This window comes from Chiroxiphia lanceolata, chromosome 1, assembly GCF_009829145.1.
Source record: "Chiroxiphia lanceolata isolate bChiLan1 chromosome 1, bChiLan1.pri, whole genome shotgun sequence".
NCBI classification, from domain to species: domain Eukaryota; kingdom Metazoa; phylum Chordata; class Aves; order Passeriformes; family Pipridae; genus Chiroxiphia; species Chiroxiphia lanceolata.
Window position 1 is genome coordinate 36,241,275 of NC_045637.1, and position 15,620 is coordinate 36,256,894.

General features: G+C 37.5%; 1 protein-coding gene across 3 annotated transcripts in view; it reads left to right on the forward strand.

The window, feature by feature from the left end:
* The first annotated feature begins 70 nt into the window (after window positions 1-70).
* ARMC1 (armadillo repeat containing 1) overlaps window positions 71-15,620 on the forward strand; it is a 34,675-nt gene continuing 19,125 nt past the window's right edge. The window contains exons 1-3 of one of the 3 annotated variants that reach the window (XM_032692284.1): window positions 71-319; window positions 2,837-3,042; window positions 7,247-7,338. In XM_032692284.1, the coding sequence (XP_032548175.1) occupies window positions 2,851-3,042; window positions 7,247-7,338 (284 nt within the window). In that variant the 5' untranslated portion in view covers window positions 71-319; window positions 2,837-2,850. The remainder of the gene's footprint in view (window positions 320-2,836; window positions 3,043-7,246; window positions 7,339-15,620) is intronic. The other 2 variants (XM_032692272.1, XM_032692276.1) reach the window with 2 other exon arrangements.

Below are 15,620 nucleotides of genomic sequence, written 5' to 3' on the forward strand. Positions count from 1 at the left end.
GTCGGATGGGGTGGTCAGGACTGCTACTTCGGGACTACAAGTCCCGTCGTGCATCGCGCCCCGCCAGGAGCAAAGCGCGCAGTGATTGGGAGAGAGCCGCTACCGGTTCTGGGCCAATCGCGCCGCGCGGTGTTGCGCGGTGCCGGGTCAGAGCGGGCCCGGCGGGCGGTGCGGTGAGTCTGGTCCCGCCGCTCTTCCCGTTGCTGATTCCGCTGCTCTTCCCGGGCTTCACCGCCGCTCTCCACAGGCCACGCCGCTCCGCGGGACATGGGGGCGCGGGGCTGAGCTGTTCTGCCGCCCGGGGACTGCTTCTGCGACGGTAGGGCCCTGCCGGGGAGGGGAACAGGCCGCGCCGGGCAAGGGCCGCCGGGGCGCGGCGGGTCTAGCCGAGGCTCCCTCTGCGCTCCCAGAGCTCGCGGTGCCCGGGGGCCGCGGGGCTGAGCCTCCACCGGGCGCGGGGCCCGGGAGCTGAGCTGTGGAGCCTGTTCGCCGCCGGGCCGTGGGCTCGGGCGCTCAGGGGGCGCTGGCAGCGGGTGCGGGCTGCGAAGGTGCCTCCCTGGGGCCGCTCGGACGGGGGCACAGAGCAGCAGAGAGAGAGAGCTGCGGTGCTTGTGCTGGGGTTTGATCTCAGAGCTACGAGGAGGGGAGATGAGCCAGCACCTGGCTCACTGCTCTGCCAGGCTCCTGAATTCTAAGTAACTTCTTAGAACTTATAAAACAGCTTAATGTTTTTATTAAAAAAACGCCGGCGGGGGTGGAGGAGGTGAGTTTTCATAAAATTCGTTGTTGCAGGTCATGGTGAGAACTTAAGATATCCCCGCAGTTGTGGCTGAGGGGGGATGGAGAAGGGTCTGGGAGAACATAAAACCACAGAACGGTTTGGATTGGAAGGGACCTTAAAGGTCCTCTGGTTTCAACCCCCCTGCTGTGAGCAGGGACACCTTCCACTAGACTCAGAGCTTCATCCAGCCTGGCCTTGAACACTTATGGGGCATCCACAACTTTTCTAGGCAACCTGTTTCAGTGCCTCACCATCCTCACAGCAAAGGATTTCTTTCCCATATCTGATCTAAACCTACTCTCTTTCAGTTTGAAGTCATTCCTTCTTGTCATATCACTATATGCTCTTGTAAAAAGTTCATCTCCAGCTGTCTTGTAGGTTCCCTTCAGATGAGTGTGACCTAATGGGATAGGAGGGGGTAAAATTTGTTTTCTTTGTGGTTTTTTTTCTTAGAAGATTAGAAAGCAAAAGGTAAAAGATAATCAGGATAGAAGGAGTTGTGGGGATGATCTGGTGCTTGGGATGCAGAATTTGAACTCAGAGACTTTGGTTGGCATCGTCTCCCCAACTGACTTGATTTTTAAGTTTTGAATAAACTCCTTTGTGAACAATGTAAAGTAATAACATTAAAGAGAGTTGCTTTGGTTTTGTTTTCTTGATGGTTTTGTTTGTTTTTTTTAATTTAGAATTGTTTTCTTTGGAAATACAAACTTTTTTTTTGATTGTGCTGCTGTATCTCCCAGTTAATCTCTCTTGGACTTGTGATAGTCAAGAAAAATACCCTGGAAACTAATCACTGGCATGTACTTTTCACTTTAGCACTGTCTTTCCTGAAGGAAGAAGCAGTGACTTGGAGATTAACAGTATTTTTTCTATGTGAAAATGTCAGAAATTATCACAATCCAAATGCATGTTTATGGCTCATTTTTTTTTTTGATGAGTGTGATTAATTTGTGTTGCTGAAAGGCCAACCTTCGGTGAGAAAACACTGTATATAATGTTTGTACAGTAGTAGTTGGTTGACAGATGATGCTAAGAGATGTTAAAATGATGTTACAAATTTAATTTGTTTTATTTTTATTCGGGGAAAACGAGATATTTAACAAATTACCAAGACATATTTATTTACTTGCACTTTTATGCCTTAAAATAAGTTACTTGAATGAGCTGGTAGTTTGGAACAACCAGAACCACAGTTAGTGTTTAGTAGTTTCAGAGACACATAATCAATCTGAGGAAACAAACTAGTTTTTTGCACAAAGATGCAGTATTTTCTCTGAGTAAGCTTATGCTTTTGTTGCTTGTTAAGTAGTTATTATTAAACAACTGCGAAATCCAATACTCTCAAGCTAACACGTGTCTCCTTTGAAATTGATCTGGTGGCCTGGACTTCAGCTGCATCAAGGCGTGACCTGCTTGCTCTTCTTGTATTGACAGTGAAAAGGGAAAAAACCACCCCAAACCCAGCCTCTAAAACCCTTTTTGCCTTTGAGTATGGCATTACAGTAGTTATTTTATATATATATATATATATGTAAGTGCAGAGTAACGTTTTACGTTCACTGTTCTTGATGAAATGTTAGTATTTTGCTGACTTTTCCGTTTGATTTTAGTGTAAAATTTGTGGATTGCCAAAGCTACTCTGAAAATACGTATTCTGAATTTACATGTGTTTACACAGAAGTATGTTTGCAGACTTCTAGGGTGCCTTGTGAAAAAACGATGGATTTCCCGGAAACATTTGTCAATAGTGTAAAAAACACAAATGTGCTCTCATAGAGGCTGACAGGTCTGAAATAACATATAAGAAACAAATAAAAATCTTATTAACCAAATATACCTGTTCTTTGCATAGGAAGTTTAGATTTCTAGTTTACAAGTTTCAAGATCCATCCAAGATCAATTCTATCCATGTTTTATGAGTTCTAGTCCTTGTTTCTTATATACTTTTTTTGCTTCGAACTAATCAATGCCTTTGTTCTTTTTCTTACCTGTGTTTTAGTTGAGGGTAAGTATTGTGGTAGCGGTAATACAGTTGTTTTTTTTTTTTACCAGCAGGTATATTTTGTATGCATGGTGCAGAAAAAATGAATTCCGCTATGAGTGAGGAGCCTGATGCACTCTCTGTAGTTAACCAACTCCGAGATCTAGCAGCTGATCCCTTGAACAGACGGGCCATTGTCCAGGATCAAGGATGCCTGCCAGGTCTTATTCTGTTTTTGGACCATCCGAACCCTCCAGTTGTTCATTCAGCTTTACTAGTAAGTACTCTGGGAATAAATTTGTATGTTGGTAGGGCATTTTCAAACTTCATTAAACGAGTTGTTTAAGCAAACAGTTTATAAACAAAACTGTTTTAACAGTTTGGTTAAACAAGTCAAAAAAACCACCTGGTTTTAATGTTGATATTCGTCGTATGTGTTTTTTTAAAAAACATGTATTTCAGAAAATTTTTAGCAATGACACATTATTCCAGGGTTGACTTTTTCAATATGTTAATTCACTTTGCATTTTTTCCCTAATACAGCTATTTCACTTTTTGTATGGAGGGAGGTAAGGACCCTTAAATCTCTTTCTAAAGATGTAGTCATGGAGCTTGGTAAATACACACAGTGATTTGACATTCATGATGTAAAAAAAACAAAGAAACCCCCATATCATAGGGTAATTTGAGTTAGAAACAACCTCCAGAGGTTCTTTCAATTGTTTGTACAATCCCATGCCCAAATTAAGTGCACTAAAATCACAGCTCAATGCTGTGCCTGTTTGATTTTGAACACCTTGACGGATGGAGATTAAGTAACCTCTCTGGCACCCTGTTCTATCATTTGACCACCCTCATGTTATTAAAAACAAAGAAAACCCTCTCAAAACCCAAAGAACCAGCCGACCCAAAATCTATCGGTATCTAATAAAACTTGTTCCAGCTTTCATCTGTTTCTTCTCGTTCTAAGTCATGAACACTGAAGTCTCAGTTTCTTATCCTGAATCTGAATACTAATTTAAAGTGCATTTATTGCTTAGAAGTGAGACAAATGAAAGTCAAAATTGAGTTATTTGAAGAATTGAATTAGACTTTTAAGATTTTAAGTTACTGAAATTTATGTGGTGCTCTTTTTTTTTTTTGATTTTTATGTCCTTATTGAATTGTAAATAATGTGAAAGAACAAAGAGCTCTGACTTTTACATGCAAGTAAACATTATTCTTTATGTCACTGAGACATCTCTGTACCATGATTTTTTATTCTTCTTTTAGGTTGCTGTCATAGTAGATATTAGTAGACTTCTTGGAATTACCTTAGTGGCTCTGATATTCTTCCGGGTTTTGGGAATAAGGTCCCATAATTCAGAAAACCTATATCCTGCTAAGTGTTTTTTATATTAACCTTGTTGTAGCACTTGTCAGATTTTAACGTTCTTCAGCAAGAGAACTTTGAGTTTGCTGTACTTGGGAATATGTTGCATTGGTTTTCTTCCCGGTGTGGTTTCCTTAGGTTCTGTTCTTAAAAGAAAATCTTGTTTGGATGTCTTTTTCCTTCCTTTGTTCCATTGGGCTGTGTATTCTCACAGCCTGCACGAGATTCAGAAGTCAGTCTGTGCTCATGTTACAAAAACTAACTCTACACAAAAAAGACTGGCTTTGTCAGAGTGATGAGGACTAATGCAGTTTGCAGTGTGGTTCCACAGCCCCAGACAGTACTCAGGTTGTGTTGTAAGGACATCTCGTTGGGTGAGAATGGGAGACAGCTGGGTTGCTCCATTTGGGAATAACGTACGGTTAGAGTGTATTAAAAATTGGGATTTAGAGGAGACCATGCTAGATCCCAGGACCCTGGCTGCAATGAGAAATGGATCACTTTACTGTGAAAACATGCTTTGGTCTGCTACCCAGACTCCTTGTGTTCATGAGTTCTTGAACTGCTTAGGTTCTGTAGCTTTTAATATCTTCACTGATAACTTTTTAGATTTCATGTTTTGTATTTTTCTATTCTGAAAAGTCTTTTGGTTTTGTTTTTCTAGTCATCCCATTAGTCAAAAGGTGCTTCCATTTGGATGGGAATCATTAAATGTAATGATCTTTCATCATGTTTATATCTTATAAAAGGATATACAGCACTGATTTTCAGTTTCTTATTATGCTGTTCTGGGATTTCTCTAACTGTGAAATTATAATAGTCTCTATGAATCATAATAATTGCCTATTTAACTTTTTTGATATGTTATAGAATCTTTCAGGGAAGGTGTTTTCCTCCCCCTGTGCAGTTACAACTCAGTCTTTTCTTCTGTCTGATCAAGAAGTGATATATATTTTCTATAGTTTTCTCTAATCTTGATTTCAGGAATTCTTTATGATACACTTCAAATGCTAAGAGTTTTTAATGATTTAATTTAAAAAGATCAGAAGTAACCTGGGCAATACTGCTTTCTTTTCCTCTTAAATTTGGACTAAAATGTTAAAAAATAGGACTCTGAAGTTAAGAAACTGCCTTAAAATTTCACTTAAAACCATCAAGATGCCTTTTGTTATTAAAATTGAGAACAGTATGTTCTGTATTGAAGTATGGAGATATTCCTGTTGACTATGATGAACTTACTTGTGAGCCTTAAAGGTAACATAGGTATGTGTTTAGCTGAACAAAGGTTGAGCCAAAGTTCAGTAACCTTCCCTGTACTTTCAGTATACTGAATTTAATAAGTATAAATGATCTTACTTCTTGGAAGGTTCAGACCTTTGTTTCTCCCATGGGGGGCAGGGGGAATAGGAACTTCCTTACATTGAAAAGTTGGGTCACTTAAGTTGGTGTCATGACTTTGTATTTGGTGTTATTTTAATGGAAGTTACATTTGTGAGCTAAGAGTATGTAACAGATGGAAAAGAGGCTGCCTGTGTTTTTGACTCAAAAAATCAGCTGTTAAGGGAATAGGTTTTTCTTTGTCCAGCTAGATTGTACCCTTACTACATTGCCATAGACTAAAAAATGAGAAACTTATTCCACCATTTCATAGCATGCAAGTTAGTTCAGAGCTATTATTTAGGTATGTTCCCATAGTTGAAAAGTAAGATAATAAATGCATATACAACATTTATAGACTGCAACTATTGATACTGATCCACATCAGGAAATAACAAAAATTACTTCTAAAGTTTTTATCATGCCAGACAGCAGCCAGAGTTTCTCAAAAGGCAGTAAAATAGTCTTGTGAATTTTACCTAATATGTGCTGAAGATGACTTGATAAAAAAAACACCTCAAGTGATTAGTTCTCTATTTCTGAAGGGATTAAGGAGCATGTTATTTTTAAAGCAGTTACTGAGCAGCATAGCTGTTATATGACTATATTTAAAGAATCGGTGCACTTCTAAACCTATCACAAAACCCTTTTTATAAATCATTGTATTTGTGTGTTGCAGGCTTTTGCAAGTGCGGTTCTTGTACCTGCATCAATAAAACACCTTTGGAAGTTCCTTCTAAGAAAACTTTTTCAGCACAAACTATAGAGAGATATCTCATGCAAAGAAGGACTGACACTGTAACTGGAAGGGAGTGTTATGTTAGGAGTATCATACAGATATACAGGTGCCAGCTGGGGTCAGCAATGTGAAACTGTGCAAAGAATCTACCTTCAAAGTCAAATAAACAAAATTTTGGGCAACAAATAAGTGTAAATATCCAGTTTAGGTAATGGTAAGATAAGCAGCTTGCTGCTGTTTGCATTCTGTTCCTGGAGTGATGGATTATTCATGGTATGATGAATATTGCAGTTAATCTTCAAAAGCTTACACATGTGGTAGCCCTCTTTCTGTGGACAGTAGAGACTTGGTGGTGCTGAGTTTTCTAGTACTGGGGAAGCCGATAGAATTGATGGAAATTATATTAGAAGCATCATGTATAAAAATTACTTTAGGTCTCAGGTCACAAAAATGTTTGTTGGAAGGGACTTCTGGAAGTCACTGACTTCAACTTCCTGCTTGAATCAGGACTGTCACCAGCACTCAGTCAGGTCAGTTGTAGCTTTGTCTCGTTGATTCTGCAGTTCCACTAGGTCATGTGTTCCAGTGTTGTAGTACCTTCAGAGGGTTTTTGTAATATCTGATTTAAACTTCTCAAGCTACAATTTGTGGCTGCTCCCCCTTGTTGCATTGTCTGCTGCTGTAGAGGAAAGTTGGGCTTGATCATCTTCGTAAAGGCTTCTTGTGTAGCTGTAGATAGCTGTTAGTTTGTCCCTTAGACTCTCAACCAGTATAAGCAAACCCAGTCCCTCAGCCTTTTCTCTTAGATTAGAGATATTCTATGCTTTCTATGTATTTATAAGAATAAAATAATTTTTTAATGTTCACAGTAGATAAAATTTTTTCTCTTCTTACTAGAACTGCCATTGTGAATGTTTTGCAGTTATGCACTAGTAGAAATGACTTATAATGTACTGGAGGTATTACTGATTTGCTGTGATCCTCTTTTTTTAGGCTCTCCGCTATTTGGCTGAGTGCCGTGTCAACAGAGAAAAGATGAAGAGTGAATTGGGTATGATGCTCAGCTTACAGAATGTAATACAAAAGTAAGTTTACAATGGGTTGTTGGGTCCAAACAGTGTAAATGTAACATTCTGACGCAAAGTGAAAGTTTTACTATGAATTTGTAGACTGTGTTTCTAGTATTTCATTCTTCCCTGTTCAAATTATGTGGCTGCAAGCAATTAATTGTTTTCATTTTACAGTATTTCAAAGTAGTCAGACCACAGTCTACAAGAAATCTTAATTTGCAAGTCATTTGACAAAGAACAGTTTTCTTTGCCTTGTTACTGATAACTAATTTTGTCCCTTCCCTTTAGTTTCTCTTATAATCCTTCTCATCATTGTAAAAGGGTGTCTTGCAGTAGTGCATTTACTGAAATTGTTTGGTATCTGCCACATTTATTCTTTGAATCCCACCTTTGGGAAGGGAATTTTTTTCCATGTATTTTTGAAGATAATGTATCTGCAGCTCTCTGTTGAGGAAACATCTTGCAGGTGGAGTAGAAGCTAATATGGTTTGTAGTCTCTGATGTCTTTATACAGTGTGTCATCTGGGCTCGAACACTGTCAGGGTAGGGGGTGAGCATCCACAACCTCCTTGGGCAAGCTGTTCCAGTGTCTAACCACCCTCACAATAAAGAATTTCTTCCTAATCTAACCTAAATTTTCCCTTTTTCAATTTATACCTCTTTCTTATTGTGCTGTCACTACAGTTCCTGATGAAGAGTCCCTCTCCTGCTTCCCTGTAGGCCCCCTTCAGATACTGGAAGGTTGCTGAGAGGTCTCCACGCAACCTTCTCTTCCCCAGACTGAACAGCCCCAACTTTCTCAGCTGTCTTTGTAGGGGAGATGCTCCAGTCCTCTTATCAACTTCATGGCCCTCCTCTGGACTTGCTCCAACAGTTCTGTGTGCTTCTTATGTTGGGGACGCCAGACCTGTTTGCTGTACTCCAGGTGGGGTCTCACAAGAGCAGAATAGAGGGGGAGAATCATCTCCTTTGACCTGCTGGCTACACTCCTTTTGATGCAGCCCAGGATTCAGTACTCTTGTTATTAGGTATTGCAGGATTATTGTTGTATCTCTGTCTGACACTACTTACCTGTCTGTATGTGTGAACCTGAAAAACTGGAGGGAAGATTCTGGTCTGTACACAAGTCTTGTGTGATACGTGATCTAGGAAATATTACAACTGTTTACCTTGCTTTACTTCATTAAATCTGCTGAAACTAAGAAGATTATGTATTGGCATGGAATTCTGAGTTATGTCGAAGTATCATCTTGTTATTCACCAGTTACCCGAAACACAAAGACTTAAAAAGAATGTCTTAAGAAGAACAATGACGGAAGTGACTAAAATTCAGAAGATTTGCCAAATTTTTTTGAATAATGTAATAATTATACCTTTTTAAAATGATAGGAGTCTTGAATGTGATATATGCGAGGAAAAATGAAATTTAAGTCTTACAATTTTCACCTTCTTTTAAGAACAAGCATAATTAAGGTAAAATATAGAGAAGTCTTTTCTTTCTACTGTTATAATAACAATAAGACCTGAAATGTTTAGGTAATAACAGAAGCATGTATTTCAGAAGAACTTTTAGTATAGATTACATGTCTATTTAGAGTGCAGAGACATCCTGAAGAAGTTGTTGAGAGGGGAATGGTAGTTCATTATCAGTCTCTACAGCTTACAGATATTACGTGGGAAACATTGAAGAATTTCATGAAAATCTCTTCAGCATTTTTTTCTAGGTTTCAATTTCAAGGGTCAAAAGAATGTGAAGTTCAGAAATGTGTCGGAAAGGAGAGATAAGTCAATAAAAACTGGAAATCTTGTAGGTGGTTTTTTTTTTCTAGAAAGCTCTTTGGCAAGAGTAAGAACATTCGTTTGATTTGTATGCTTGTAACATTTGGAAAGTGTGATATCATGAAAATTTAAATACATAGCATCTTCAAATATAAGACTTTGTCATGTGCTTGTCAGGATTCTAGGTTTTAATGTTGACAGGAAATGCTGAAGTTAAGTTTTGTATTGCCTGCATAAATATGAAGAAAGATGGTTGAGAAGTGCCTAGAAGATAGATGTAAAATGATTTTTGTCACAAAAAACCAATGGTTTGGGGTTATGGTTTGTTTTGTTAGAAAGTCTGTAGGGGAGAAAACAAGGTTTCTACAATCTTTAATTTGTTTTACAAAATGTAGGTTTTAGCATTTAACATGATTTCAGTTTACCAGAAGATTATATTGTATGAACTGAAACTAAACATTAATAAGTCTTAATTAATGGTCTTAATGACTGACTGGTCATGGTGTGTGTTCCCTTTTACTTCTAGAATCTGTGTATTTAGCTCATCACTCTATCTAAAATATTTTTATTATTTCCAGAGTTTAATTTGGGATTTAGATTTTTTTTTTTTTTGGTGATGTGTTAGAAAAATGCAAACAAATTGTACAAAAAAGATACAGAGTTCTGACAGAATCCTACTTTTCTGGTTATTGCTTGGTTCTCTCAAGCGAGACTGAACTCAGCATCTTTTGGACCAAAAGGCAAGTCACAAACTGAGTATTTGTCATAGTTCAGGCTTAAGTTGATGCTTGGCAGTGCTAAACTGACACTGTGTTAGGAAGTTGAGTTTGTCTAGAATTCCAGTTCTCCTTTGCTTTCAGTGATGCAAATCCTGAAATTTGAGGGCTTTTCTCATCATATATCTCTTCATAAGCCTTGAAGGTCTTTGTATTAGAGACCTCAAGTTCAGGTGTGGAATTTCTTGTCATAACCTACCTACAGCTAATGAGTCTAACAGATCTTTAAATAGTCAATGCCATCAACTGGAAAGTAGTTGGAATTGATTTGCTATTGATGACTTCTTGTAATAGTACATGGGAGCCTCAGGCACAGGCCCAAACCTTTTTGTTGTAAGTAATAGACAGCCAATGGAAAAAGAATATAGCACTTACTAAACTCATAATCATGAAGGTAAAGTACTGTTTCCTTCGTAAGACTGCTGAGGATGAGAGTTGAAATTGAGTGCCAACTGTTTATCCAGTCATGGAATGACCTGGGTTGGAAGGGACCTTAAAGATAGTCTAGTTCCATGCCATGGGCAGGGGCACCTTCCACTAGACCAAGTTGCTGAGAGCCCCATCCAACCTGCCTTGAACACTTCCAGGGATGGGTGATCCACAGTTCCTCTGGGCAACCTGTTCCAATGCCTCACCACCCTCACAGTAAAGAATTTTTTCCTAATATCTAATCTAAATCTACTCTCTTTCAATTTGAAACCATTCCCCCTTGTCCTGTCACTACATGCTCTTGTAAATAGTCTCTCTCCATCTTCCTTGGAGGCTTCCTTTAAGGTACTGGAAGGATGCAATTAGGTCACCCCAAAGCCGCCTCTTCTCCAGGCTGAACAAACCCAATTCTCTCAATCTTTCCCTGTAGGAGAGGTGCTCCATCCCTCTAATTATCTTGGTGCTTTCCTCTCAACCTGCTCTAACAGATCAATGTCCTTCCTGTACTGGGAACCTCAGTGATAAGCAGTAAATCATACTGCATCATGAAGAATGGGTAGGAAGTACCTGAGAAATCCAAGTTTAACAGTAGTTCTTTGAGGTACCTTAATATCTTCTTTCATGACTTACCCATCCTCTAGCATTGTCTGATCAACTTTTTTTGTATTTACTTATAATAAGTATTATAGCTCAGTTGTGAAAATCTTGTTGCTGCTTAAAATGCATGTCTGGCTGACTCCTTAAGGAACAAAGGACAGGTTTTAGGTTCACTGTGACTGATTTTTGAGATGTATGAACATTATTTTTTGCTTACAGAAGAGTAACAGATCTTAAATGCAGATACTGGAGGTTATAGGTTCTAGAGGAGAAATATGAAATGTCAGCTCTGAGGAGTACAAAATAAAAATTTGAAGGCAGCGAGATATTTTTATGTTTAGGACTTTTTTTTTCAAACTGAAACTTGATTTAGAACACATATGACTTTCTGAGATACTTCATACAAAAGGCTTCATATACTTCCACATTTATCTAGGACGTATGAAAAGCTGTTCAAGTTTCGTGGAATATTTCAAAACATTTTTCGAAAGTGAAGGTTTCTGATGTCCTGTTCTATACTTGCTGCTTTTTTCCTTAACATGAGAGATTTTTTCTTCTGTTAGTCTACATCTGCTTATTTTTAAGTAAAACTTCATACATCTTTCCATGTTACAATCTAGAAGTAAGCAACGATGTTGGAGAGAAATCAGACCTTTAAAATTCCAAACTTTTTTATTTGGTTTTTTTACTGGCTGATACTGCTTTATGACTATTTCAAAAATGTTTTGCTGCCTTGTCAGGTGACTGAGTACCAGTAAGTGTATGTGCAGAAATGTTTATGTAAATAGGTAAAAAGGAGAGGAAAAATTGAAGCTCATTGGATAATGACCTCCATTATCCAATTCCATTCATTGCATTCCAGCAGTCATCAGCAGTTATTTAATATTGAAAACTGGTTTAGTTGCTGGCTTTATGAATTGTATAGAGGACTTAATGTGTCCGTATGGACTTTCTAAAATGTTATTAGCAGCTTCTAGAATTAAAATTAATTAGGATTTATAGCATACAAGGAAATATACTCATTTGTGTTCAGAGTGAAAGTGACTTTTGATGGACAGTAAAGGTCAAAGTTCATAATTTTTCATAATCTTTATGAGCAACATAATGGTACTGTTTAAATATAACTGGTATGTATTTAAAAGAAACACTGATGAAGAGTCAATATACTAAATAGCTCTTATTATGGAACGGCAAATTACTGAGAGTAAAATTCCAATTACTTAGCTAAAAGAGCTTTTCAAGATAGTCTTCCTTTGCCAGGGTGTCAGATTTAACAAGCTGAACTAAATCCAGTGCATTAATCAGCTCTTCCAATTTATTACTTGCCTAAGAAGATTAGGGCAATTAATATGTGTTTAATTAGAGTCCCTTGCAGATCTGGTAAAATACATGCAGTCTGTAATTACTGACTTCTTACTCAGTTTTAATTTTGGTAGTCTTAATTACCTGCACTTTTTGAAAATTTAATTATTCGTTGAAACCAGCAAAGTTTAAATTTATGATGTCTAACAAAAAAAAACAAAACAAAAGCCTAGTGTTTCAGGTAGTGTTTGCTGAAATCTAAATAGTAGGGATATAGCATCATAATAATTTTAGCATTTTTTTGATTGTGTGACGTACTACTTTTTCTCTTTTGTGAGAAAGGAGGAATGGTTGGGGAAAAACAGGGCAAAGGCCATATATTAATTAGCAAGTAGGCAAACTATGTATTTAAAGGGGTATCTGATGATGAAAGGGATGTTGCCATATAACTAGCTTCAAGATAATATTTTATGAGAAACTACAACTAAAAAAAATTCTGTGAACTTTTCACATTTAATGCATTTATGCTATTAATTGGAATACCTAAATTCTGATCTGCAAAAGAGAAGGAAATAGCTTTTTGTAGACTGTAGAGATTTTATTTTTCTATACCTGAATCACTTAGTCATCTTAGTTTTGTCGTCCGTGGTACGTGGGTTCATTTTAACACATCAAAATTGAGAAATAGTTGAGATTGGGTAATGGGAAGTGTGATTTGGTTGCATGATTATTTTTGGACTCTACCATACTTGTGATTCTGCACTGAGAAGTTGTGTTTTTGGAGAAAAATATGGTTATCCTAGGTCTTAAGTACTCATGTCAGCAAGAGGTTCCAAGAACTTTGGGTTTAGAAATTATTTACAAATTGCAGTATCATCTGGAACAATAGTAATACACACATCTCTGTATATTTCAAGTTAGCTTTCCTGGCAGACCTTTCCTTTCCTGTTACTTTGCTAAGCCTCCTTGTTTTATGCACTTTTTTACATTTTGTCTGTTATAAGGTAAGTCATCTAGAAAATGACACTGCTGGTTGCTGGTGCATCTCCTCAGGCTGTGGGGCTCCCTTGTATTTATTTGTATTGTGTTGTAGCAATGTGCTTGTTAATAATAGATGGTCATGGCAGGAGGACACCTGCAGGCTGTTTTATTCAGCATTGTTAGGCAAAGTAGCTTAATGTCCCCCTGTCCCTTTGATACCCCTAGTTTCTTTGAAGAAAATTTTTACTGTAATTTTCTAAATCTTACAAGTTTTGGACGTAGATTGTTTCTTGAAGTTATTTTTGAGAAAGCATCTTCTTTCCTCCCACCAAAAGAAAAAACACAAACAAACAAAAACCCCAAAGCAATATTAGGAAATGTAGGAGACATCAGTATGTCCTCTTTAAATATACCATGTTATTTGTTCCAAGTGACTGAAAGCTTCTTTTGTCTGTCAGACAGCTTCCTGGTGTTTGAAGAGGTTCTCTCTAGGAAGGAGTGGAGGGACAGGAGAGAGGGTTCAATGTTGTGGGCTACTTTGCTCAGTTAGGCATGTAAAATTTCGTGCTCTTTTTGTTTGTGCATCATGGCAATCTCACAAGAGTTCAGACTTAATCATGGTTCAGCAGTTGGTTTTAATGTGTTCCAAGACTTTTTTTTTGTGTATTAGTTGTATTTTGTCTATATCCTGTAGTGTATTTTTTAGTGTTATGAACAATATAGGAAGTCACGATCTCAACACAGAGGTGCAGACACGGGTACAAATGGAAACAATAAATAAAACATAAAAAACATTTACCTAATGAAATGGTGTAAAATCCTAGTGTTACAGTATTGGTGTTAACCTAGACTTCAGTCGTGGTCTAATAGGCTTTCTAGGAGAATCTTATGGTTGTTGTGAGGTAAGTAAATAGGGCTTAAAGGCTTGGAAAGATGGATGTCATTTTTAAGAGTAGTCCAAGACTGGATTGTCTGCAATTCAAATGTAGCTAGTAATTTACATGTTGAAATACTGCCGTGGGTTTATATTTTGCAGGTGTTAATAGAAATTAGCAGTCTTGTAAATAACTGTTCTAAAAAATTTATTACGAGAGGTACAATTTAGGATGTGCTTACTGGTTTTGTTTGTGCGTGTAGAATTGGTCACTGAGAAAAATAAGAAAGCATGATAAAATGTAGGGCACAGACACCTTCCAAGATGTACTTTTGTTTTAGGGGCAGGGGTGGGAAGGAGTTATTGGGGTTTTTTTTGCTTGTTTATCTCGGGACCTCTCTGTGGTCAGAGACATTCCACAATCGTCATTTCTACTTGCATGCGACTTACTTGCTTAGTGAGCTCTATATGATCAGTACTGTTCCTGTACTCAACAATTAGGTGTTTGTTAACCTCTAGTTTTGGATTTTGTGTGTTTATATTATTATTTTTCTCTTAATGTCATGTGTGTAATTCCTATTACAATGTTTTTCACTGCAGTCAGAAATGCAGTTTAGTTCTACTTTTTGCTTTCCAAGCTACTACTTTTACCTTAAAACTTCCCACTTGTCTGGCATCTGTATCAGGACTGTTGGTTGTGTGGCTTTTCATCATCTGACGTCTGTATCAATTTAATCTGGGTACTATGCATCCATAGACCTTTTAATGTACCAGTTCAGTACAATGCTAGTTCAATTAGTTCAGCCTTAAGTATGCTACTTCAATGCATTTGCACGCTCCATGGAACAGCAGAACTTCTGTTACTGGTTTCTGTGCAGCCCTTGCAGTTAATGCAGAGCTTTCTCTGACACTGCAATGCCTGCATTTCAACAGTTTCTCTGGTCCCTTTATTTGGTATATATTTCATTTTCTTGGCATTTCAAAAATTTCGGGTAAAGTTGACAAATACTGAGATAACAAAGTAAGTAGTCATTAATGCAATGTTTTTATACAGTGTAAGATTTAGAGAGTACTTTTTATTTAAATGGGGGAAAAATAATCAGTTGAGAAGTTAAAAATGAACTAATTGCTTTTTATTGTAGGCAAGAAACATTGCGATGAGTATTGTAGAATAAAAAAAGTGACGAACTTTGAAACGTTGAAAAAAGTGTGTTAAATATAAAATAAATTCAATAAAAATACATCTGTTTGAAAGTGTTTTGTGCTCAATGTCTTAGCCACTTTCTTCTTTATTTAGAAATTGACTGGAGTAGGGAGTTAAGTATTTTAGAAAGCAGTATAAGTTTAAGGTGTTTTTACTTCCTATTTTTTCTGCAGACCTTATATTAAAACACATAGGGAGCTCTGAGGAATGATTATAAAAAATGAAGTGGTTTACAGAGTGAGACACAATGTTATGATATGTTAAAAATAATGGAATCTAAATTAGTATTTAAATAACTGCTGACTGTAGGGTAGGAAAAAAATCCTATAATGCTGAACTTAGTGATTCAAGATGC